We start from the raw sequence: 24,433 nt of genomic DNA on the forward strand, positions 1-24,433 counted from the left end.
TTCTGTTCTAGTTCTGTTCTAGTTCTGTTCTAGTTCTAGTTCTGTTCTAGTTCTGTTCTAGTTCTGTTCTAGTTCTGTTCTAGTTCTGTTCTATTTCTGTTCTAGTTCAGTTCTAGTTCTGTTCTAGTTCTGTTCTAGAACTGAACTAGAACTGAACTAGAAATGAAGTAGAACTGAACTAGAATTGAACTAGAACTGAATTAGAACTGAACTAGAAGTGTACTGAAACTGAAGTAGAACCAAACCAGATCTCACCAGGAACTGAACCAGTGCGGATTATTTGATGAGACAATTATCACTATTTAGGTGACATGTCTCCTTTTAAAATTGGTGAAACAATTGTAGATAATGATTAATTGTAATTCCATACGGTAATTTCTCAGTATTGTTGATAAATCAACAATGCAGTTATTAAATGACAGACGTCACTTTAAAGTGATCATATAATTTATAGTTACATTAACTAAACTTTAAAATATATAACTTATCTTATCGAATATTTCAAATACTAAATCAAATGTTTTCATTAAAAAAAATTAAAATGAAAAAAGAAATTTATTAAAATACTTATTAGGTATAAATATTATTTACTTTATTTACAAACGTTAATTGCCTTTGCAGTTTTATTCTGTCTTCTATTTACACACTTTTAATAATTAATTTAACATTTTTTTTTTTAACTTTTGCTTTGCCTTAAATATTTTAGTCTTAGGATTTATTTGCCTCCTTATTAACACTTAAAAATTTTTCATAAATTGTCTAATATTTACACAAAAAATTAAAAAAATTATAGTTAAGAATTAGAACAAAACAAAAAGTGGAATTAAAATTTTTTATATCAAAAGAAGGTACATAACTTTCAAAAGAAGAATTACAAGAGTTGCATTTAAGCTAAATGCAGAGTAAACACGAGAATTTCTTAAAACATATTAATTGCAATGAATGAGAGAACAAAAGAAAATTAATAAGATACACTTGAAAAAAAAAATTATAAGTTCTAGTTCAGTTCTAGTTCAGTTCTAGTTCTGTTCTAGTTCTGTTCTAGTTCTGTTCTAGTTCTGTTCTAGTTCTGTTCTAGTTCTGTTCTAGTTCTGTTCTAGTTCTGTTCTAGTTCTGTTCTAGTTCTGTTCTAGTTCTGTTCTAGTTCTATTCTAGTTCTGTGTTAGTTCTGTTCTAGTCCTGTTCTAGTTCTGTTTTAATCTGCTCTCTAAGTGTTGTGCGAACATTCCAATGTTTGTTTACACATATTAATCTTCAAATAATACTTCAGATTGTTAAACATATAAAAGATTGACAGTTATTATTTTGACAGCTACAAATAACACTTAAACAACTTGATACATTTTTGCCGACACAACTTTTTTTAAATCTAATCACAGTGCACCAACATGATGATTAAACTGTGTTCTATCATAAAAAATTTAGACAAATTTTCGAAAACAACTTTTATGAATATATGTATATAAAAATTGATAAATCGAATAATTAGTTACCAAGCAGACTAAGTATCTACCAGTTAAATTACGTTCACATTAGCAAAAAATTATAGAAGTTTAAAAAATATTACCTGTTAAATTTAAATTTTCGATTTTACATGACTTTGATAAAGAAAAAAATTATGAAGACTTGTGTAAACTTTTTGTATTATTCTTAAATACCTAATAATTTTAAACAATTTATCTTTCAATTGTTTACTTTTATACCGATATTAACCCAAAATTGTTTATACAGTTTTATTAATATTTTTATGTGCAATAAAACCACACATCCATTCAATTTGTTTATTTTCAATTTAATACTTCAATTATTGTCCAGCGGTTTGTCACTTAAACAAAAAAAATTTTTTTGTATATTTATTTATTTTTTTTTTTTTTTTCAAATCAAAAATTTTACTATCCTACATAAACATTTTCCAAATGAGGCATATTTACGGTAAATAACATGGTCTAAATTATGACAAACAAATAGCCTAAACCACCGTGAAAACAGGCAAAAAAAAAACTTATTAAATAAATGTGAAAACAAACATCATGATTTTGTGGTTTAGTTTTTATTGATAACAATCACTCAACTCATATGTTTAGAATTTTTAATTAAAAAGGATGTTTAACAGACATGTGAACATATTTACGCCTATAGAGGAGAAAACTAAACGTTTACAAAATTTTATTTGTAATAAAATATTCAAAAATTACTTTACACATAACAATTATAATGTTAATACAGCAGCGGTTGGCATGAGGAGAACGTGAAATGCCGAAATTTTTGAAAAAATACATATATCCTCTTCGAATCATATTTAAAAAAAAAAAACAAATATCGACTACTTTATAACCTAGACTATAACTGAAAAATAGTTTGTTCTACAGTTAGTTTTGAGCTATAGTCTAGTCTATGGCCTTAGTTCTGAACTTCAGTGTAATCTATAGCCAAGACCATACTTCCCTCTTTAGTGTAGTCTATAGTCCGAACTATATTCAAATCTTTAATCTAAACTACAGTCTAATCTATAACCTGGACTTATCAAGTCTATAATCTGGACTAAGTATTGTCTAGTCCACAGTCTGGACTTAAGGCTTCTATACAGGTTTGACTATGGACTTATCTATAGTTTAACTACGTTTCAGTCTACAGTCTGGATTATAGTTAGGCTATCGTCTGAACTATAATATGATGTACAACCTATTCTAAAGTCTTATCTACAATCTAGTCTAGTCCATAGTCTGGTTTATATTTAAGTCTTAAGTCTGTTCATCTATATTATGAACTGTATTTTAGTCTATAGTTTGGACTGTACGCTAGTCTACAGTCTGCATTATAGTCTGGACAGTATCCTGGACTATAGTTTAGTCTACAATATGGACTATAATCTAGTCAATAATCTGGACTATAGTATACTCAATAGTCTGGACTAAAGTCTCCAATCTGGACTAAAGTCTAGTTTATAGACTGGACTATATTCTAGTCCATAGTATGAACTTCCATAAAGTCTATAGCCTAGTCTACAGTCTGAACTATAGTCTAGTATATAAACTGGACTATCTATTCGAGATCATAGCCTGAACTTCAATAAAGTCAATAGTCTGGACTATAGTATAGTCTTCAGTCTGGACTATAGTCTAGTCTACAGCCTGGACTATAGTCTACAATATGGACTCATGTCTAGTCTACAGACTCGACTATATTCTAGTTCATAGTCTGAACTTCAATAAAGTCAAAAGTCTGGACTATAGTGTAGTCTACAGTCTGGACTATAGTCTAATCTACAGTCTGGAATATAGTTTAATCTACAGTCTGGTGTATAGTCAAGGCTATAGTTTAGTCTTTAACATAGGCTAAATTCTTGCCTAGAGTCTGGTCTATAGTCTATAATCTGGTGTAAAATCTAGTATACGGGCTGACAATATCCTAGTCTATAGTTTGAGCTTCAATAAAGTCTTTTGTCTAGACTATAGTCTAGTCTATAGTCTACTCAGTAGTCTTGACTATAGTCTTCAATTTGTGCTGAAATCTAGTTTATATATTGGAATAATTTCTAGTCCATAGTCTGAACATCAATAAAGTCTACAGTCTGGACTATAGTCTAGTCTACAGTCTGGTCTATAGTCTAAGCTATAATTTAGTCTATAACCTGAAGTAGAGTCTAGTCAGAGGTATATTCTAATCCATAGTCTCCAATTCAATAAATTCTATAGTCTGGACTATAGTCATTTTACAGTTTGAGCAATAGTCTATAGTCTGGACTATAGTCATTCTACAGTTTGATCTAAAGTCTAGTCTACAGTATAGAATCTAGTCTTCTCAATAGTCTTTAATCGGGACTAAAGTCTAGTCTACAGACTGGCATATATTCTAGTCCATAGTCTGAACTTCATCTCAAGTATATAATGTGGAGTAAAGTCTAGTATACAGACTGACTATATTCTAGCCCATAGTCTAAACTTCAATGAAGTCTTTTATTCGGACTATAGCATAGTCTATAGTCTCGATTATAGTGTCGACTATAGTCTAGAATATAAAATGATCTAAAGTCTTATACATTAACCTCATTTTCGTTCGCCATCTCCACAAATGCAACAATACATTATAACCAATTTATAACTGATTTATTATTTTGTTATAAATTACTACATAAAGAATAACTTTATTACCCTCTGCTACAAGATTTATAGACAATTTGTATTAAGTGTTGCTAATTTAAATTTTGAAAAACATTTAAAACTAACTTTTTAGCAATAAAACGAAGACGACTTAAATTACAAAACTTTTAAAGACATCTAATGATTTATTTAATATTTATTATAGCAAAATATAAAAACGTGTAATTTATATTGTTAAATATCGTATTTATGTAAATAGTTAGTTGCAGTTTAACTTTTTTGTAGACAATTAGTAGTAATGTCACCCTTTATTTTAGTATTAGCATTTTGTATTTGAAATCATTGTCAAGGTTAATTAACGTTTTAAAATAAATGATACCGCCTCACTTGAAATTTAATGAGTCTGTTTGTTAACTGTTGTTCAAACCTCTTTTAAAATTAGTTTTTTTATTTACAAACATATAAAACATACTTTGAATACCCTACACAAAAACGGAAATGTTTCCCCATGCAATAGAATATAGTCTAATTTACGGTCTGTTCTAGTCTATGATCTGGACTATAGCCTTGCCTTGTATATACTGTAGTCAAGACTACAGTCCGGTCTATTCTGGACTATAGTTTGTACTATAATCTAATCTACAGTCTGGTCCTTTAGTCAGACTGTATTCTAAACTGTAGTAATGGTCCAAACTGTCTCTTTTTTGGATTATAATCTATTTCATAGTATGCACTTTAGTGTAAAATATAGTCTAGTCTATTGTCTAAATTACAGTCTAGTCTATTAACTGAACTATAGACTATTCATAGTATGCACTTTAGTGTAAAATATAGTCTAGTCTATTGTCTGAATTATAGTCTAGTCTATTAACTGAACTATAGACTATTAGAACTATAGCCAGGACTATAGTCTATTGTCTGCAACTATAGTTCGTTGCCTACCTTACAGTCTGAAGCATAAAATATTCTACAATAAGGACTATAAACATGTCTGTAATATAGTTAATAGTCTGGTCTATAGTCTGGTCAATAGTCTGGTCTATAGTCTGAACTATAAACTAGTCCATACTCTGAAAAATATAGTATATTGTCTTGTCTATATGGTCTATAATGTTGTATACATCCTGAGCTTAAGTCTACTCTATAATCTGAACTATAAACTATTCTATACTCGAGACTATAACCTAGTCTGAAGTTTGAACTATAATCTTGTCTATAGCATGGACTATAGTCAGGTCTTAGGTTTGGACTGTTGTTCAGTCTACACAATAGTAAATTTATTATTGTCATCTATAACCTAATATATATTGTGGATTAAAGTCCAGGTCATTGTCCTAAACTTAAAACTTAATGATTAGACTAAATTGGACTAGACCAATATTGGAATCGACAATGTCGTCAATAGTCTAGTCTATAGTCAGGACTACAGTCTATTGTATAGTCTGGACTAGTTTATAGTTTGGACTATAGTGTAGTCTTAGGTCTGGACTTTAAACCCTATACAATAGCCTAATCTAAAGTCTAGACTATAGTCTTGTCCAAAGATCTTTACTATAAGCTAGTATATACTCTGAACTATAATATAGTCTAAAGTTTGAACTATAATCTTGTCTATACCCTGGACTAAAGTATGGTCTAATCTAAAGTCTGGTCTATAGTATGGTCTATAGTCTATTCTATAGTCTGGTCTATAGTCTATTCTATAGTCTGGTCTATAGTATGGTCTATAGTCTGGTCTATAGTCTGGTCTATAGTCTGGTCTATAGTCTGGTCTATAGTCTGGTCTATAGTCTAGTCTATAGTCTGGTCTAAAGTATGGACTATAATCAAGCCTATAGACACAATTATAGTTCAATCTTTGAACCATAATTGTGTCTATAGTTTGGACTATAGTCTAGTTTAAAGTCTGGTCTATAGTCTGATATTAAGAATGGACTGTTGTCCAGTCTATACAACAGTTAATCTATAGGCAGAAGTATAATCCATTCTATGATGTCGACTATAATCTATTCTATATTCTACTAAAGTCCAGCTCATAGTATAAAACTTTAGTTTAATCTCTAGTTGGACTAGACCAATATTGAAATCGCCAGACTAGACTACAGTCTAGTGTATAGTCTGGACTAGTCTCTAGTTTAGACTATAGTCTAGTCTTTGGTCTAGACTATAAACTAGTCTATACTCTGAACTATAATATAATCTAAAGTTTGAACTATAATATTGTCTATACCCTGAACTGTAATCTAGTCTTAAATCTGGTATAAAGTCTGGTCTAAAGTATGGACTATAATATAGCCTGGACTATAGTCTAAAGTCTGGTCTATAGTCTTATCTAAAGAATGGACTGTTATCCATACTATACAATATTTAAGCTATATTCTGGACTAAAGTCCAGGTAATAGTCTAAAACTTTAGTCTAATCTCTAGTCTTAATGATTAGACTAAATTGGACTAAACCAACATTGGAATCGACCATAACGTAGCAGAAATAAATATTCCTTAAAATACAACTAAATTTACCCCCTTTTTACTGTAACTGCAAATTAATTTAAGTAATTGTTTAAATTTGAATGTGTCACACCTCCATGAATGTTCTTTTTTTTCTATTTTTTAACGGCTTCATAATTTGTCATATATAAATTTGTTTGTATTCCGTCTGCTAGAGATTTCCTCATCATCAGCATTTTTTGCACAATTTTTGTTTTTTAGCATACATATGATAATAACAATTATTTTTAGTAAAGAAGATTTTTTATCATTTATTCAAGTTTCGTAAAAAAATGCTAATTAATACACATAAAAACGAGATGACGAACAAAAAAAAACATTTTACAAGTCTACATCTGGCACCTGCTGTAAAAGTGTAGACTACAAACAAAAAACAATCCACAAAAACACAAAACTTAAAATCTTACATTTATAATACAAATTATTTAAATTTAAACTGCCACTGGGTCTGGTTTTCAAAAAGAACATTCATTCAGTAAAAAATAACAAAAAAAATCAAGGAAATAAAAATTGTACATTTGGTTTGATCTAAAAATAAGACTTAATATGAAATGATTTGAAAATGTTATAAATTTAAAACAATTAACCTAACTTTAATCAGTGACAGATGGGTTATTCCAATTTTTAAACGATTATACAATATACTGTGTAGCTAATGGATTAGATTATAGATAGCACTGCATCTTAAAGAAGACTTAATCAGGCTATATAGCCAAGATTAGAGATATAACTACAATAACGTCTTTAGCCATAAATATAGTTAAGACTATGGACAATACCATTCCCGGGACTACAAACAAGACTATATGGACTAGATTTTAGACTAAACTTTAGACTGGACTCAACGCTAGAGTAGAATTTGGACTTGACTATAGATTACACACAAGACTAGACTAAAATATAGACAAGGTTGTAAACTTGTCTATATACTAGACTATTGACAAGACTGGAGATCAGACTTTAAATCGAATTACAGACTAGTGTATAGACCAGAATATGGAGTAAACTATATACTAAATTAAAGAGTAGTTTAAGTGTAGACCTTAAACTAGACTCTAGACTGACTAAACTTTAGAGTAGACTGTGGACTATGCTATAGACTAGACTATATTTTAGACTATAGTTTAAACTATAGACAATATAATAGAATATAGTCTAGGCTATAGAAGACTTTATTTAATGGGCTATTAGACTACAGACTATCGATAGACTATAGGCTAGACTATTGACTAGACTATAGACTAGACTATAGATTAGACTCTAGACTAAACTATAGATTAGACTATAGACTAAACTATAGACTAAACTACAGACTAGACTATAGACTAGACTATAGGCTAGACTATAGACTAGACTATAGACTAGACTATAGACTAGACTATAGACTAGACTATAGACTAGACTATAGACTAGACTATAGACTAGACTATAGACTAGACTATAGACTAGACTATAGACTAGACTATAGACTAGACTAAACTAGACTATAGAAATTTTAGACCTGCAAAATATAGAAATCATCTTAACAAATCTGAAAACAGTCCCTATATGTATAAAAGTTGTTTTCAAAACTATTTTGCATTATTAATAATTGTATCAATGAAATAATGTTGTGTGTAGGTGGAGAAGCCTGTCTTCTTGAAACTAGTTAAATAATTTTAATAATACAAATAAATTTGATTTATATGCGACATATATAAACAAACAAAAATAAGGAAGTCTATATAAAAACACACTTATTTCTAAATACAGTCTGACCCAGAGCAACAAAATACTAACAAACAAGTTTTTTGATGTTAAACATTAAAATATAGTTTTCAAAACTTTTCTAAATTTCAGAATTTAGTAATAAACTAAAAGATTTATGTAAAACATACCTTTTAATAAAATGTATTAATTAAGTAACTTAAAATTTTATTACAAATTATACGCAATTTCTTAAGTTAATGTTTATTTACTTTTTTTAATAAAATTTTAAATATTTGAAACAATTAACTTTTTTTTTTTTTTTTTTTTGAAATGCACACTTTTTCTCTTAACTTGTTTTAAGTTAAACTTGTATTTGTTCTGTTATTTATAAATTTTCTTTAGCAATTTGTTTTAAACATTTGTTTCTGTTTCAATATTATATTTGATGATTAATATTCACTATCTTTTTGAGATCACATTCGAAAATAAATTTTTAAACTTGGCTTTCAAAAAGACAACTGAATGGCATGAATATCTTAATAAAACAATAATAACAAATGAAAATAATTATTTTGAAACTTTTAAATTGCTAAAAGAAATAAACAAATTGTTTGGTTTTTAACTCACTCTCTGTTTCTCTCTTAAAACAGACGAAAGCTTTGAACCGTTAAAGTTCAACGCAAGAGCAACAAAAATTACGAATGTTTTTCAACTTTTGCAGATCAGTTATGAGCAAAGATACTTATTTGCATATAATGTGGATCTTGCTCGTTAAAAAAAAAAACCTTTAAAAAGAGCAAAGAGTTGCCATGTGAATATAAATATTTTCTGGGGTCTTAGATATTAGGATATTAAGAAAGAGTTGGTATTGAAAATATAATTTTGAAAATTTACTTGCATTTGGAAATGAAATTATAATTCCTAGAGCTACAGTCTAAAGACGTTAAGCTAGTCTATAGTCTAGTGTCTTGTCTAGTCCAAAGTTTAGTTTAGTCAATAGTCTTTAATCTAATATTCAGTCTAGTCTATAATCTAGTCTATATTCAAGTCTATAATCCAGTTTATATTTTAATATATAGTATATTCAATAGTCTAATTTATAGTCTAGTCTATAGTCTAGTCTATAGTCTAGTCTATAGTCTAGTCTATAGTCTAGTCTATAGTCTAGTCTATAGTCTAGTCTATAGTCTAGTCTATAATCTAGTCTATAGTCTAGTCTATAGTCTAGTCTATAGTCTAGACTATAGTCTAGTCTATAGTCTAGTCTATAGTCTAGTCTATAGTCTAGTCTATAGTCTAGTCTAGAGTCTAATCTATAGTCTAGTCTTATCTATAGTCAGGTATTGTCTGACATAATCTAGCATAGTCTAGAGTGTAGTCTATAGTCTAGTCTGTAGTCTAGTCTATAGTCTAGTCTATATTTTAGTCTATAGTCTAGTCAATAGTCTAGTCTATAGTCAAGTCTATAGTCTAGTATAGTCTATCGTGTAGTCTATATTCTAATCTACAGTCTAGTCTAGTCTATTGTCTAGTCTATAGTCTATTCTATAGTTTAGTCTATAGTTTAGACTGGACTAGAGTCTATTCTATAGTCTAATTTAAAGCCTAGTCTATAGTTGTCTATAGTCTAGTCCATAGTTTAGTCTATAGTCTAGTCTATAGTCTAGTCTTTAGTCTAATCTGTAGTCTAGTCTATAGTCTAGTATATAGTCTTGTCAATAGTCTAGTCCATAGTCTTTAATATATAATCTAGTATATAGTCTAGTCATGTGCCTCTCTTCGTACTACAGATTTCTATATAATTTCCCGAATAATCTGGCAAAATTTTTTATGTTATTTTCGATATTAATTACAAACTTTAGTTGTTTTAATTACAACTCTTTGTTGTTTCTTTCCCCCATTTTGAAAATTAGTAAGTTTTTACCAAACGAGTAACCCATTCATGGAAAAAAGCTTTTAGTCGGTATACTTTTTGTTAACTTGTGTATATTACTCTCTTTAGAACCCCTTCCCTCGATCATAACGAATGTGTTTTGAATGCAAATTAAAATGTTTAATTATGACTTAGTAAATGTACTTGATTTTTGACGAAAATGATACAATAAATAATGAATGAGTAATAAATTTGACAAAAAATTGCTCGTAAAATAGAAGAGGTTTTTTATACAACATAAAAGTAGAAACTATATATCGAGACGTTATACTAGACTTATGTCAGGGATGTTAGTCTCTATTTCGATTCGAAAGAAAAAGGTTTCGAAACACCATCTATTTTACATAGAAATTCGAAATGTTTTTCTTTCGAAGCAAGTTACAGGAATATGAATAAGACTGGACAATGGAGTAGTCAGTACTGTAAATTAGACTGGAGAATGGACTAAACTATGCTCGCGGCAATGGACCGTACTTTAGTCAAAACTATTATTATAGAAAAACTTTTTATAGAAAATTTTTGGAAAATTTATATTTTTATAGAAAATTTTCTATTTTATAGAACATTTTTGAAAAATTCCTATTTTTATAGAAAATTTTAAAAAAATATAAATATTTTTATAAAATTTTTTTTTAAAAAATTATATTTTTATAGAAAATGTTTGAAAAATTTCTATTTTTATAGAAAATTTTTAAAAAATTTATATTTTTATAGAAAATTTTTAAAAAATTTATATTTTTATAGAAAATTTTTAAAAAATTTATATTTTTATAGAAATTTTTTTAAAAATTTATATTTTTATAGAAAATTTTTGAAAAATTTATATTTTTATAGAAAATTTTTGAAAAATTTATATTTTTATAGAAAATTTTTGAAAAATTTATATTTTTATAGAAATTTTTTTAAAAATTTATATTTTTATAGAAAATTTTTGAAAAATTTATATTTTTATAGAAAATTTTTGAAAAATTTATATTTTTATAGAAATTTATATTTTTACAGAAATTTATATTTTTATAGAAAATAATAAAAAAGTTACATTTTTATAAAAATTTTTTGAAAAAATTATATTTTTATAAAAAATTTTTGAAAAATCTCCAGTTTTATAGAAAATTTTTGAAAAGTTTCTATTTTTTTATAAAATTTTTTAAAATTTTAAATTTTTATAGAAAATTTTTTAAAAATTTCTAGTTTTATAAAAAATTTTTGAAAAATTTATATTTTTATAAAAAATTTTTGAAAAATTTATATTTTTATAAAAATTTTTTGAAAAAATTTCTATTTTTAAAGAAAATTTTTGAAAAATTTATATTTTTAAAGAAAATTTTTGAAAAATTTATATTTTTATAGAAAATTTTTGAAAAATTTCATTTTTTTTTTTAATTTTTATTTTTATAGAAAATTTTTTTAAAAATTTCTATTGAAAAAAATGAAAAAAAAATTTCAATTTTTATAAAAAAATTTTTAAAAATTTCTATTCTTACAGAATTTTTTTTGAAATTTCTATATTTATAGAAAATTTTTTTAAAATTTCTATATTTATAGAAAATTTTTGAAAAATTTCTATTTTCATAAAAAATTTTTGAAAAATTTGTATTTTAATAGAAAATTTTTGAAAAATTTCTATTTTTATAGAAAATTTTTCAAAAATTTCTATTTTTATAGAAAATTTTTGAAAAATTTCTATTTTTATAGAAAATTTTTGAAAAATTCCTATTTTTATAGAAAATTTTTGAAAAATTTCTATTTTTATAAAAAATTTTTGAAAAATTTCTATTTTTATAGAAAATTTTTGAAAAATTTCTATTTTTATAGAAAATTTTTGAAAAATTTCTATTTTTATAGAAAATTTTTGAAAAATTTTTTTTACAGAAATTTATATTTTTATAGAAAATAATAAAAAAGTTACATTTTTATAAAAATTTTTTGAAAAAATTATATTTTTATAAAAAATTTTTGAAAAATCTCCAGTTTTATAGAAAATTTTTGAAAAGTTTCTATTTTTTTATAAAATTTTTTAAAATTTTAAATTTTTATAGAAAATTTTTTAAAAATTTCTAGTTTTATAAAAAATTTTTGAAAAATTTATATTTTTATAAAAAATTTTGAAAAAATTTATATTTTTATAAAAAATTTTTGAAAAAATTTCTATTTTTAAAGAAAATTTTTGAAAAATTTATATTTTTAAAGAAAATTTTTGAAAAATTTATATTTTTATAGAAAATTTTTGAAAAATTTCATTTTTTTTTTTTATTTTTATTTTTATAGAAAATTTTTTAAAAATTTCTATTTTGAAAAAAATGAAAAATTTCAATTTTTATAAAAAAATTTTTAAAAATTTCTATTCTTACAGAATTTTTTTTGAAATATCTATATTTATAGAAAATTTTTTTAAAATTTCTATATTTATAGAAAATTTTTGAAAAATTTCTATTTTCATAAAACATTTTTGAAAAATTTGTATTTTAATAGAAAATTTTTGAAAAATTTCTATTTTTATAGAAAATTTTTCAAAAATTTCTATTTTTATAGAAAATTTTTGAAAAATTTCTATTTTTATAGAAAATTTTTGAAAAATTCCTATTTTTATAGAAAATTTTTGAAAAATTTCTATTTTTATAAAAAATTTTTGAAAAATTTCTATTTTTATAGAAAATTTTTGAAAAATTTCTATTTTTATAAAAAATTTTTGAAAAATTTCTATTTTTATAGAAAATTTTTGAAAAATTTCTATTTTTATAGAAAATTTTTGAAAAATTTCTATTTTTATAGAAAATTTTTGAAAAATTTCTATTTTTATAGAAAATTTTTGAAAAATTTCTATTTTTTTAGAAAATTTTTGAAAGTTTTCTATTTTTTTAGAAAAATTTTGAAAAATTTCTATTTTTTTAAAAAATTTTTGAAAAATTTCTATTTTTTTAGAAAATTTTTGAAAAATTTCTATTTTTTTAGAAAATTTTTGAAAAATTTCCATTTTTTAGAAAATTTTTGAAAAATTTCCATTTTTACAGATAATTTTTGAAAAATTTCTATTTTTACAGATAATTTTTGAAAAATTTCTATTTTTACAGAAAATTTTTGTAAAATTTTTATTTTTACAGAAAATTTTTGAAAAATTTCTATTTTTACAGAAAATTTTTGAAAAATTTCAATTTTATAGAAAATTTTTGAAAAATTTCAATTTTAGAGAAAATTTCTGAAAAATTTAAATTTTTTAGAAAATTTTTTAAAAATTTCAATTTTATAGAAACTTTTTTTAAAAATTTTAATTTTATAGAAAATTTTTTAATTTTTTCTATTGTTATAGAAAATTTTCGAAAAATTTCTATTTTTATAGAAAATTTTTGAATTATTTCTATTTTTATAAAAATTTTCTGAAAATTTTCTAGTTTTTTTGTAAATTCTTGAAAAATATCTATTTCAATAGAAAATTTTTGAAAATTTTTGAAAAATTTCTATTTTTAAAGAAAATTTTTGAAAAATTTCTATTTTTAGAAAATTTTTGAAAAATTACATTTTTATAGAAAATTTTTTATTTTTATAGAAAACTTTTTAAAAATTTTTATTTAAAAAAAAATAAAAATTTCTATCATTATAGAAAATTTTTTAAAAATTTATATTTTTACAGAATTTTTTTTTTTTTTTTAATTTTGGAAATATTTCTATTTTTATAGAAAAATTTTGAAAAATTTATATTTTCATAGAAAACTTTTGAAAAACAAAATTTTTTTTAAATTTCTATTTTTATAGAAAATTGTCGATATAAGAAATTTTTATTGAATAACAAAAATTGCTTATTTTTTTTAACCCGTTCTTATTCTTATTATTTCGATTACAACTAATGTCTTTTATTACCTTTTGTTTTATTTTATAGAAAAAAATCATTTAAAAACGTTGACCCAAAGATGATCCAACCATCATCATACCCGGAGGTGGAGCTTGTGGTTTTCTAGCATGCACCTGAGCAGCTATTCCCGGTATAGTATTACAACCCACACAAATGTGCAATGTCTCATGTATGAAAATATCGCAATCAATGCAATAGATTTGCGAACAAGACTCACAACGATAGACGTTTTTATCAGAAGCTTCCGTTAGAGGTTTTTGGCAGGCATAACAAACAGCAGCCTGGCCATTATACATTAGCTCGGTAAAATGTTGCACCGGAAAGAGATGATGGTAAGAACGAGCCAAATGCGGAGCTGAAACTAAGGTAAGACCACACGTTTGACACTCGACAGGCAATTCACAGTATTTACTAAAACATTGAGGACAATGGAAACCCACCGAGGTAAGTTTACTGGGCTCTTCTGTGTTTTCTATGTGACACATGCACATTGAAAGTGGAGGATCTTTGCCCTCATCCTGTTTGGCATGAGGAAAACCCATTTTTATAAGAGAATTCTCTTGTACTTGGGCAGCTGGTGGTGGATCGACATGGGACAAAAGTTGATCTCGATAATGGCTATCATCTAGCACAGCGCCATAAGTACCATTCGTTTGAGTGGTTAAATAGCGGCAAACATGAATTTCAGCCGATAATGATATAACAGAACATCTAATGCCCTCCTGTTTGAGAGTGTCTATGGTTTGGGTAATATCTATGGGATCACAGGTGGTTAAAGAACCCATTATAATTAAAACTTCTCGGGATGCATGAGAAGGAACAACTTTCAAGGTCTTTAAGGCTAAATCCAAACCATTTTGTAGAGAAGGTTCACCAGTGAGGTTAATTTTTTTCAATCTAAGCAAAAAATAAGACAATTAGTGTTATTATTTAGTAAATTTTATAAATAATTACCCCTCCAAAGCTTTAAGATGCAATTTGGCAGTACCGGTCAAATCGGTAATCTTTTCGGCTCTTTTGCTCTTTAGTATTATTAAACCCATTTGACTTATAGGATTTTGATCAAAAAATTCCTCAATAAATATTTCCAAAAGCTTTCAAAATAATATTAATTAAAGAAAATATTAATGTTTAGTTATTTTAATATTAAAATTACCTTTAGAGTACATAATAAACGAGTGGGTTTTAAATCCGGCACTGACATGGATTCCGAGCAGTCCAATATCAAATACAAATGACGCATCATACCCAATTTATTTTGCATGGTCTTTTGTTGTTGCCTTTTACGTTTGGCTTTTTGTATAAGCTCTGCAATGGCACTATCCAATAGACCATCATCATCTTCCTTAATGGCCTCCCTAAGGATTCCATAGAATTTTTGCAAAAAACAAATTTAAGGTTAGATTTCTTTCTCTTTTAACAAAATATAGTAAATAATACCAAGTTTTTTCATAGCCGGTTTCCCAGCGGTACTCTTTTGGATCCTCTTCCTCGCCGTGTTCCATTTTATTAGAATTTTAAACTAATTCTGGTAAAAAAAAATTAAGAAATTTTTTTTATTATTGGCTCCACCAAAGAAAATGTTTGTAAATTCTTCTAGTTTAATAGCAACAATCACTTTAAACTAATAACTCGAACAACAAACTCCATAAATACAACCCTGCTTAAGTGTGGTGAATTTGCTAGCATATATTGCCTAACTGCAACACGCTTGCTGATTGGTCAAAAAACTGCTAACATTTTGAGGCGAACGGAAGATTTGTTCATTTGCTTTCGTTGTGTGTAGTTCTTTGCATTTTAGCTCAAGAATTAAAATAAATACAGTGATTTTCTAACAAAATTCTTTATAATTAAAATGCTATAACTAATAAATTGTTAAAAAAAACATCAAGACAACATTATTTAAAAGTTAAAAATAAAAAAATTATTAGCCAAAGAAATCGTTTATAATAAAAACACATAAAAAAGGAAAGTGTCTTTGCAAACGGAGAAGAAAAGGAAACTCATTGGTGACTGAGAAACGAAAAGAATAATTTTTTTTTAAACTAAAAAAAAGAATATTTGAATTAAAATACTTTTCATAAAGTAATTGCTTAATATTTAAAGGTAATTTATTTTTATGAATACATAATAAAAATCTATAATTTGTGTAAAAGTGCAAGGAAATAAAGTTAATTGTTAACACCACCTAAACTGGTTCCTACCAAAAAAAAATAAGGAAGAAAACTAGCATTAGTAACAATTATTTGCCTAAATATGATATTAAGTTAAATAAATTGAGTATTCTGTTTATGTGGTTAATCTTATATGGCACTGTAAAGTTGATTATTTCTTGTTAATTCATTATTTTATAATTTTGGCGCCGCTTTTTTCTATTAGCAGCTCCCCCGTAAGTGGTTCATGTAAACTTTTTTTCTTATTCTTACTTCCCTCTACGTTTTGTTTTTTTAATTTATTGTGTTTTCATATATTCTATCTTTTTTCTTATCTGCTGCACTTTTATAATATTCGTGTTGTTTTTTTTTTTTGCATAGAATTGAAATATCAAAAGAAAATTGAATAAAATATGTATTAAGCTCAGTGTTGCATTTGTACAGAACTGTACCCAAAAAAAAACATTGCTAGTGTTGTGTAGGAGAGCTTCTTCTTGCTGTGAGGAATTCACTAGGTATTGATTACATTTACAATGGTTTTTGACAATGTAACGGGTAAATACAAGTTTAGGGTTTTGGTGTTACTTTTGTTGATAGAAGAACAGGATAATCATTGGATTTTGTTAATTTTGTAACGGTTTTTGTAAATTTAAAAAGTAAAATCAAGTTTTTACAAGTTAATTAAGCTTTTGGCTGAAGATTTTGTTTAAATTTTATTAAAAAAAAACTTAAAACAGCATCTTTTTTACATTTATTACAGTTTTAAGTCATGGTTGGGCGAGAAATAACACCTACCGAAATCGGTAAACATTCGAAATTAATAAAAAGTAAGTTTAAAACTATAAATATAACAAAAAAAAACACTACTAATAAATATTTATTTCAAACAAAAAGATGCCCAAGAAGAAATGGCCACAATGGATGTTTTAGTTTGCGGCCGCTGTTTAACAGTATTCCATTTTGTTGAAGAATTTAAACAACATAAACTTAAGCCCTGTTTTAAGGAAAACAATAATGTACGTGAATGTAATGATACAAAACCAAAAATTTGGGCATTTTTACTATGGAAGGCAACACAATTAAATAATAATAAAGATAACAATGTCACAAGTCCCAATTCGTGGGCTTTATATCAAACCTGGGTTAAAATGGAAGAAACATTAAGAGAAACCTGGATAGTGGCCGGTCGAACTATACAATCATTTGCTAAAGTATCACAAGGTAATCTACAGGAAATGCCTGTTAAAATCACTAAAACAGTGGTAAATAATACTGGAGATAATGGCTCTCCAGGCAGAAGTAAGTTTTTTGGTGGATTAGTTAAATATTTATAATATTAATAAAATATCAATTTTTTTGCAGAACCTTTAGCTCAAACTAAACCACAAGTAGCAAATTTAAAACCTCCAAATAAAATTATTAGCTCCAACAATAATTCCACAATAGATTCTGAAAATGAATCCTCACCCATGAAATCACCTTTAGCCAGTAATGCTGCTCAAAAGCTTAACAAAAAACCCATAGCAACACCACAATTACCAACAAATAAACCATTGCAAATGACAACAACAACGCCATCAGCTACGACTACAGCAGCAAATACACCAGCTAAACCTTTAACGTTAGTTATTGTTTTTAACAAAATAAAACAAAGTTATTTACAAAAAAAAATACTAATTTTTATTTACAGACGCCGTGCCAAACGTTCTATACCCAATAGTGAGGAAGTGGTAGAAGAAAATGTGGAAAAAATTGTGGCCAAACGTTTTAATCCTCGCCGCCGTATGCACGAATACTTGGTTAAATGGGAAAATCGTAATTTGGAACAAAATACTTGGGAACCAGCATCACACTTGGAAAATGTTCCTCATCTATTGGAAACATTTGAAAAACAATTAGCTCGTCAAAAGGAAACTAGGGCCGCCTTGCAAGCTAAACAACAGGCTGCTGCAGCAGCAGCAGCTGCTAATACACCCAAACCTTTAGAAGTTAATAAATCCTTAGAAACTGGTAAATATTTGATCATACGAAAGCTTAAACAATATTTAATTATATCTTACAACACTTTACAGAAGCCAACAAACCCCAATTGGCCTCACCCTCCGAAAGACCACAACGTTCTTCGAAAACTAAGGCTATGGATCAAGTTAAACAATGGGTAGCTGGCACCAATAGTTCGGCCGCAAATTCACCCAGTTCTGAAATGACACAACATCAGGAGAATGAAAAAGATTGGACTATGAACACCAGCACTGGTTCAAATCGTCCTGCTGTCGCGGCTGGCATTAAACGTAAACTAGATGATTCCGATTATAATGATTCAAATGCTAGCGATGTCCCACCCTCCACTACAAATACCATGGAAGACTTTGAAGAGAATTTAATACCACTTAATACTCTAAAGAAAATGAAATATGGCAACGCAGTATCGGTGGAAGTTAAAACGAAAATTGATAATGTAAGTTGGAGATTTTCTAATTTGTAATATATTATGTATTTCTCTGATTCAATACGAATGAATTTGATTTAAATTTCTTTTATTTTTTACAGAATAAACAAATTAAGGTTAATGGGACGACACCTGGACGCACTGAAGGTCTACCAAATTCAGCTGAGGTAATTATAACACAAGATTCAAATGCTTCCGGTGTTGTTAAGAAACCAGGATTCAATGGCAGTACTATGGTAAGCAAAGCAAAAGAAAAGTACTTACTTACTTACTTACTTACTTACTTACTTACTTACTTACTTACTTACTTACTTACTTACTTACTTACTTACTTACTTACTTACTTACTTACTTACTTACTTACTTACTTACTTACTTACTTACATACATACTTACTTATTTTCCTGCAGAACCAAAAATCTGAGGCTCAAATACGCGTTTTATCGAAAGGTGAATCTGCAGTTTCTAGTTCGGGTATTGTGCGTGTAGGAGCAGGCAATGAAACCACCGCCACACCCTCACCCACCACTATAACACAGTCAGCTCAAACAGCTGTGGTGGCAGAACCTAAAACACAAATTCAAACAAGAACACAACATGTTCGCACCTTAGGCACACCAAGTGGTGGTGGACGTTCAACACCCACTCAGCCTACACGACAAGTGGTGCAACAACAAATTGTGCGAACACCAAGTGGCACTACAATACAACGTAAAACTGTTCCCGTTGGGGCCTCAACACCCGTACAGCGTACAGGCATGCAGTCACGTACTGTTACACAAACCTCACCATCATCGGGACGCATGATAATACCACGTCAAGGTTCCAATGTTGCCAGCAACAATCAACGCACTGTTGTACAACAAAGCAAAGCGGTAACACCAGAACAGAAAATTTTACAACTTTCCAAATCGGGAGATTTAAAGGTTACCAAAAAGGTAATGACTCGTGATGATGTTGTAGCCCAAAGACAACAGCACCAACAACAACAACGACAGAGACAACAGTCTCAAGTACACATACAAAAGGTGCAACAGCTAACCGGACCAGCCCAACGGAGTAGTGCTCCTATAGCTCAAAGAAAACAAACACAGCAGCATGTACAACAACAGATAGTTCAACAACAGGAAGAGGAACCACAGCATCAAGCGCAATTGTGTCCCATTACTGGCAATATAATTGGTCAAGAAGATCAGCAGCAGCAACAGAGTAGTGTTATGCAAACTCAACTAGTAACAGAACATCATCAACAACAACAGCAGCAGCAGCTACACAATTTACTGCATCAAGAGCAACAGCAACAACAACAACAACACCAGCAACAACAACAGCAATTACATGATATTGATCCAAATCTATTGCTCACCCAAGATCAAATGCTAACCAACGAAGACGGCACCCCGCTATTGGTAACCGGTGAAGATGGCACCGTCTATCAGGTGGCTGGCAAAAATGCCGAAGGACAAACCATACTCGTAACACAAGGTCCTGATGGTGAACAACAATTTGCTTATGTGGCAGCTGCTGAAGGTGAAAATGAAAATCAAGTACTTACCCTTGACAATGCTGTTGCCGAAGCGGTTGCCCAATTACCAGCCGAACAACAAGCTGAAGCTCTGGCAGCGGCAGCTGGTGGTGATGGCAGTGGTGGTGGTCAGTATTTAGTAAAGACCACACAAGAAGATGGTACAACTCAAGTAGTTACCATGACAGAAGCTGAACTAGCCCAACATCAGGCACTGGCTGCAGCACAGCAGCAACAACAACAGCAACAAATTGCAGTGCAAGCAGCGAATGCTCAACCCGGCGCCACCAGTCAATTGTGTATACAAACGGGTGACGGTTCCGACGGTCAAGAGGCGAATATACCAGCTGAAGTTGTACAAGCCGATTTACCATCACCAGGTAAGTAGACCAATACGCAGCTATTCAGTACTGAATTAGAATTAACATAAAACTGAACTAGAACTGAACTAGAACTGAACTAGAACTGAACTAGAACTGAACTAGAACTGAACTAGAACTGAACTAGAACTGAACTAGAACTGAACTAGAACTGAACTAGAACTGAACTAGAACTGAACTAGAACTGAACTAGAACTGAACTAGAACTGAACTAGAACTGAACTAGAACTGAACTAAAACTGAACTAGAATTGAACTAGAACTGAACTGAACTAGAACTGAACTGGAACAGAACTAGAACTGAACTAAAACTGAAGTAGAACTGAACTAGAACTAAACTAGAACTGTACTATAAATAAACTAGAACTGAACTAGAACTGTACTAGAACTGAACTTGAACTGAACTAGAATGAGCTAGAACTGAACTAAAACTTAACTAGAACTGAACTGGACTAGAACTGAACTAAAACTTTACTAAAACTTTACTAGAACTGAACTAAAACTTAGCTAAAACTGAACTAGAACTAACCTAGATCTAAACTAAAACTGAACTAGTACTGAACTAGAACTGAACTAGAACTGAACTAGAACTGAACTAGAACTGAACTAGAACTGAACTAGAACTGAACTAGAACTGAACTAGAACTGAACTAGAACTGAACTAGAACTGAACTAGAACTGAACTAGAACTGAACTAGAACTGAACTAGAACTGAACTAGAACTGAACTAGAACTGAACTAGAACTGAACTAGAACTGAACTAGAACTGAACTAGAACTGAACTAGAACTGAACTAGAACTGAACTAGAATTGAACTAGAACTGAACTAGAACTGAACTAGAACTGAACTAGAACTGAACTAGAGCTATGTTAGAACTGAAATAGAACTGAACTAAAACTAAACTAGAGCTGATAGAGAAACAAACTAGAACTGAGCTAGAGCTGAACTGATCTAAAACGGAACTTAAACTAAACACGATCTGAACTGAACTTAAACCGTACTAGATCTTATCATAAACTAAACTAGACCAAAAACTGATTAAATATCTTATTTTCCAATTTCAGGTGGCACCCGTCGTGTTGTTCTATTATTACAAGATGGTACATTTATGATGACAGAAATGCATGATGATGAATTTAAGGCTCTTAATTTAGCGGCTTAAGGCTAAAATAATGTATACACGATTTTTATTTCTCCAATTTACAACAAAAAAACAAAAAACAAAAAGAAAATATGAAAAATTCAAACCCTCGCTTTAAATATTCAATACATGGCAGACAATGTAATTTAATTAATACTTTACGATTTAGAAGAAACAAAAATAATATTTAGAATTTAAATATAAATACGTAAACGTTTAATTAATCAGACATCATTGGTTTATATATATATTTTAATAGAGACAACAGAAATCAATTTGTAAATTATTCATTTTATTTTTTTCGTTTTGTTAAGTTATTTTTCTTTTTTTATTATTAGTTTTTAAATAATATACTTTAAATTTAATACTTTAATTTAAAACAAAACAAACAAAAAAAAACACATTTGAAACTTTAACATTAATAACAGTAGTTATTTTACATTATTTATCCAATTCAATGGATATATATTATCAATAAAAATAAACTATAATGTCAAAAACTTAAAACAAAATAAAATAGTAATAAAAATATATAAAAAATAATTTGGTTTAATTTTATTTTAATATTTTAAATAAGAAAAATATTTTTAATTTTAAAATTAAATATACAGTTGTATAAGTACTTTACAATTGAAATAGTAACAACAAATTAAATATCAATATTGAATTATAATTAAATTAAATATAAAGCATAAAATAAAAACAAACGTTTTCCAAAAATTAATCCCCTTTCGACTGTAATTTCCACAGTTTAAAATTAACGATCTAAAGTTCTTAAATGTCATACAAAAAGTGAAACGATTTGAGGTAAGGTTAGACTACCGACCAATGACTATACAATAGTTAAGTCTAGATTGTGATAAGCTTAAGACTAAGCTATATAATAGACTAGGCTATAATTCAGTTAAGACCATTGTCTAATCAAGACAAACTTTCGTCTGCCTATGACCTCCACCACCCACATTAAAACTCTATCTAATGCAAGTTATAAGTTCAACAATTTCATTTATTTTTTCACAAATTTTGCAATAAAAAATCCCACCGAATCCATTTTATTATCCGTAGGACCAAATCGTTGCAACTTACAACGATCGGATTCGCTTAAACCCTCACAGGGCCAAGCTGATGTTCCATATACTGGCGTGGCAGGTTCTAAACTTAATTCGGGAAACTTTGCTAAAGCCCATACCACAATTTCTTCATTTTCAGCCATATTAACTGTACAGGTACTATAAACCAAAATGCCACCCGTTTTTAGCAGTGACACAGCATTGACAAATAGTTTCTTTTGAACTTTGGCATAAGATTCCAGCATTTTTGGTGACATATTACTAGACAATAGCGGTCTATTGCCTAAAGCACTGCAGGGAGCATCTAATAAAATGCGATCGAAAGTTTGTGACTTAAAAGGAGGCTTTAAATCTGCATTGTTGCTAGTTAAATTTTCATTATAAGATTTTGTAGAATCAAAGGCATAAGCTTTAATCGATTTCAATAGATTTTTCTCAATTTTATCCTTAACAAGTTTTATTTTATTTTCAGTTTTATCTAAAGCTATTATACAGCCCTGATCTTTAATCAATTCAGCCAAATGAGTGGTTTTATTACCGGGTGCTGAACACATATCCAGAATCAATTCATTTTGTTGAGGGTTTAATACTCTAGCACAAACAATGGAGGGAAGATTTTGTAGTAATGCCTTAGAATTGCTTAAATCGCCAATAGAGGGTACTCCTGATATGGTATTAAGCATTTCCACTGCTATGCCCTGTTGAGGACCTTCGGTTCTGTATATTTGATAGCGTTGCATTAAAACTTTTCCTTGGCCCAAATATACTTTTTCATTGGATACATAGCGTATATTTAAACCTTTTTTACATTTTTGCGCCAAATCTGCATAAACATTCACCAAATCGCCTTCTTTAGTACCAGATTCCATGGCCAAGACTCCAATGCCATAAATATGAGCTCCTCTCAATACAGCTGCACCACAGCAAGGATCCACAATGATTTCTTTTTGTTGCTCATCAGGCTTGGGTGCTATTTCTGTAGGACCTATACATAAAAGTTCAGGCAAATCAGTAAAAGTATAAATTTTCGGTGGAACCGCATAACGTTGTTTCAAAATTTTTTCAACTTCAGTTTTAAAAGATTCTAGAGAAGATTTTAGCAGATTAACACGATAGGTGGTATTGGTTGGAGTACGACAAAGCCATGTCAATAGATCTTCCAATAAATTCAACTGAAATAACGACAAATATTAGTTTTACAACGAAAAAATCACATATATAAAATTATAATAAAAATCGACTATTTTTAAAATCTTTACTGTTACGTTGACGTTTACGTTTATATCGTTTACGAATACAACCCTGTGTTGTTTATTATACCTTCTCTCTTTTGTTTTAACATTTATTTTATTTTCTTCTTAGTTACTGACATTTTTCTTGTCATATCGTGGTGTGTTGAATTGTTTTACGCAAGGAAAACATTACACTTTCCACGTCCAAAGAAAACTTTAGCAAAAATTCAATAAAAACTTGTGTTGACTACGAAAAAATTTGCATAAACCATAAATAGCAATCGTAATACTTACATTCCCTTTGCAAAGTTGTGATTCAACAAGTGGATAGCGTAAAAAAGGTGATTTTGGATAAAACATATTTTTTTTGGATGGTGTATGAGTGTGTGTGTGTAACCTGTATAAC

The 24,433-nt window shown here is 28.3% G+C and overlaps 4 protein-coding genes across 4 annotated transcripts in view; 1 reads left to right on the forward strand and 3 right to left on the reverse strand.

The window, feature by feature from the left end:
• LOC111688076 (cationic amino acid transporter 2) overlaps positions 1 to 866 on the reverse strand; it is a 20,470-nt gene extending 19,604 nt beyond the window's left edge. The window contains exon 1 of the mRNA XM_046952894.1: positions 592 to 866. The gene's annotated coding sequence lies outside the window, so the exon portion shown is untranslated. The remainder of the gene's footprint in view (positions 1 to 591) is intronic.
• A 13,206-nt stretch (positions 867 to 14,072) lies between these two features.
• Positions 14,073 to 15,714, reverse strand: LOC111688077 (general transcription factor IIH subunit 2). The gene is made up of 5 exons (XM_023450567.2): positions 15,696 to 15,714; positions 15,518 to 15,605; positions 15,234 to 15,435; positions 15,032 to 15,171; positions 14,073 to 14,974 (listed from the first exon to the last, which is right to left on the reverse strand). The coding sequence occupies exons 2-5, from the start codon at positions 15,580 to 15,582 to the stop codon at positions 14,116 to 14,118; spliced, it is 1,266 nt and encodes a 421-aa protein (XP_023306335.1). The 5' UTR covers positions 15,583 to 15,605; positions 15,696 to 15,714; the 3' UTR covers positions 14,073 to 14,115.
• Positions 15,715 to 15,822: 108 nt separating this feature from the next.
• On the forward strand, positions 15,823 to 21,954 carry LOC111688081 (mediator of RNA polymerase II transcription subunit 15). The gene is made up of 9 exons (XM_046951705.1): positions 15,823 to 16,183; positions 16,991 to 17,057; positions 17,125 to 17,529; positions 17,593 to 17,851; positions 17,921 to 18,240; positions 18,303 to 18,688; positions 18,781 to 18,915; positions 19,090 to 20,584; positions 21,649 to 21,954. Exons 2-9 carry the CDS (start codon positions 17,000 to 17,002, stop codon positions 21,744 to 21,746), a joined length of 3,156 nt encoding a protein of 1,051 aa, XP_046807661.1. The 5' UTR covers positions 15,823 to 16,183; positions 16,991 to 16,999; the 3' UTR covers positions 21,747 to 21,954.
• Positions 21,955 to 22,256: 302 nt separating this feature from the next.
• LOC111685028 (tRNA (cytosine(72)-C(5))-methyltransferase NSUN6) lies at positions 22,257 to 24,418 on the reverse strand. Its single transcript, XM_023447262.2, has 2 exons — positions 24,322 to 24,418; positions 22,257 to 23,967 (listed from the first exon to the last, which is right to left on the reverse strand). The coding sequence occupies exons 1-2, from the start codon at positions 24,385 to 24,387 to the stop codon at positions 22,732 to 22,734; spliced, it is 1,302 nt and encodes a 433-aa protein (XP_023303030.2). The 5' UTR covers positions 24,388 to 24,418; the 3' UTR covers positions 22,257 to 22,731.
• Positions 24,419 to 24,433: the final 15 nt, after the last annotated feature.

Source organism: Lucilia cuprina, chromosome 5, assembly GCF_022045245.1.
Source record: "Lucilia cuprina isolate Lc7/37 chromosome 5, ASM2204524v1, whole genome shotgun sequence".
Taxonomy (NCBI): Eukaryota; Metazoa; Arthropoda; class Insecta; order Diptera; family Calliphoridae; genus Lucilia; species Lucilia cuprina.

What these genes read in the sequence shown, in the direction of transcription:
- LOC111685028 (XM_023447262.2), bottom strand. Translation starts at nt 24,387, where the DNA reads ATGTTTTATCCAAAATCACCTTTTTTACGCTATCCACTTGTTGAATCA. An exon ending in CACAACTTTGCAAAGGGAAT is followed by an intron (nt 23,968 to 24,321) that starts GTAAGTATTACG and finishes TCGTTATTTCAG; the next exon opens with TTGAATTTATTGGAAGATCT.
- LOC111688081 (XM_046951705.1), top strand. Translation starts at nt 17,000, where the DNA reads ATGGTTGGGCGAGAAATAACACCTACCGAAATCGGTAAACATTCGAAA. An exon ending in TAATGGCTCTCCAGGCAGAA is followed by an intron (nt 17,530 to 17,592) that starts GTAAGTTTTTTG and finishes ATTTTTTTGCAG; the next exon opens with AACCTTTAGCTCAAACTAAA. An exon ending in TTAAAACGAAAATTGATAAT is followed by an intron (nt 18,689 to 18,780) that starts GTAAGTTGGAGA and finishes TATTTTTTACAG; the next exon opens with AATAAACAAATTAAGGTTAA.
- LOC111688077 (XM_023450567.2), bottom strand. Translation starts at nt 15,582, where the DNA reads ATGGAACACGGCGAGGAAGAGGATCCAAAAGAGTACCGCTGGGAAACC. An exon ending in ACCGGCTATGAAAAAACTTG is followed by an intron (nt 15,436 to 15,517) that starts GTATTATTTACT and finishes TGGAATCCTTAG; the next exon opens with GGAGGCCATTAAGGAAGATG. An exon ending in CATCTTAAAGCTTTGGAGGG is followed by an intron (nt 14,975 to 15,031) that starts GTAATTATTTAT and finishes TTTTTTGCTTAG; the next exon opens with ATTGAAAAAAATTAACCTCA.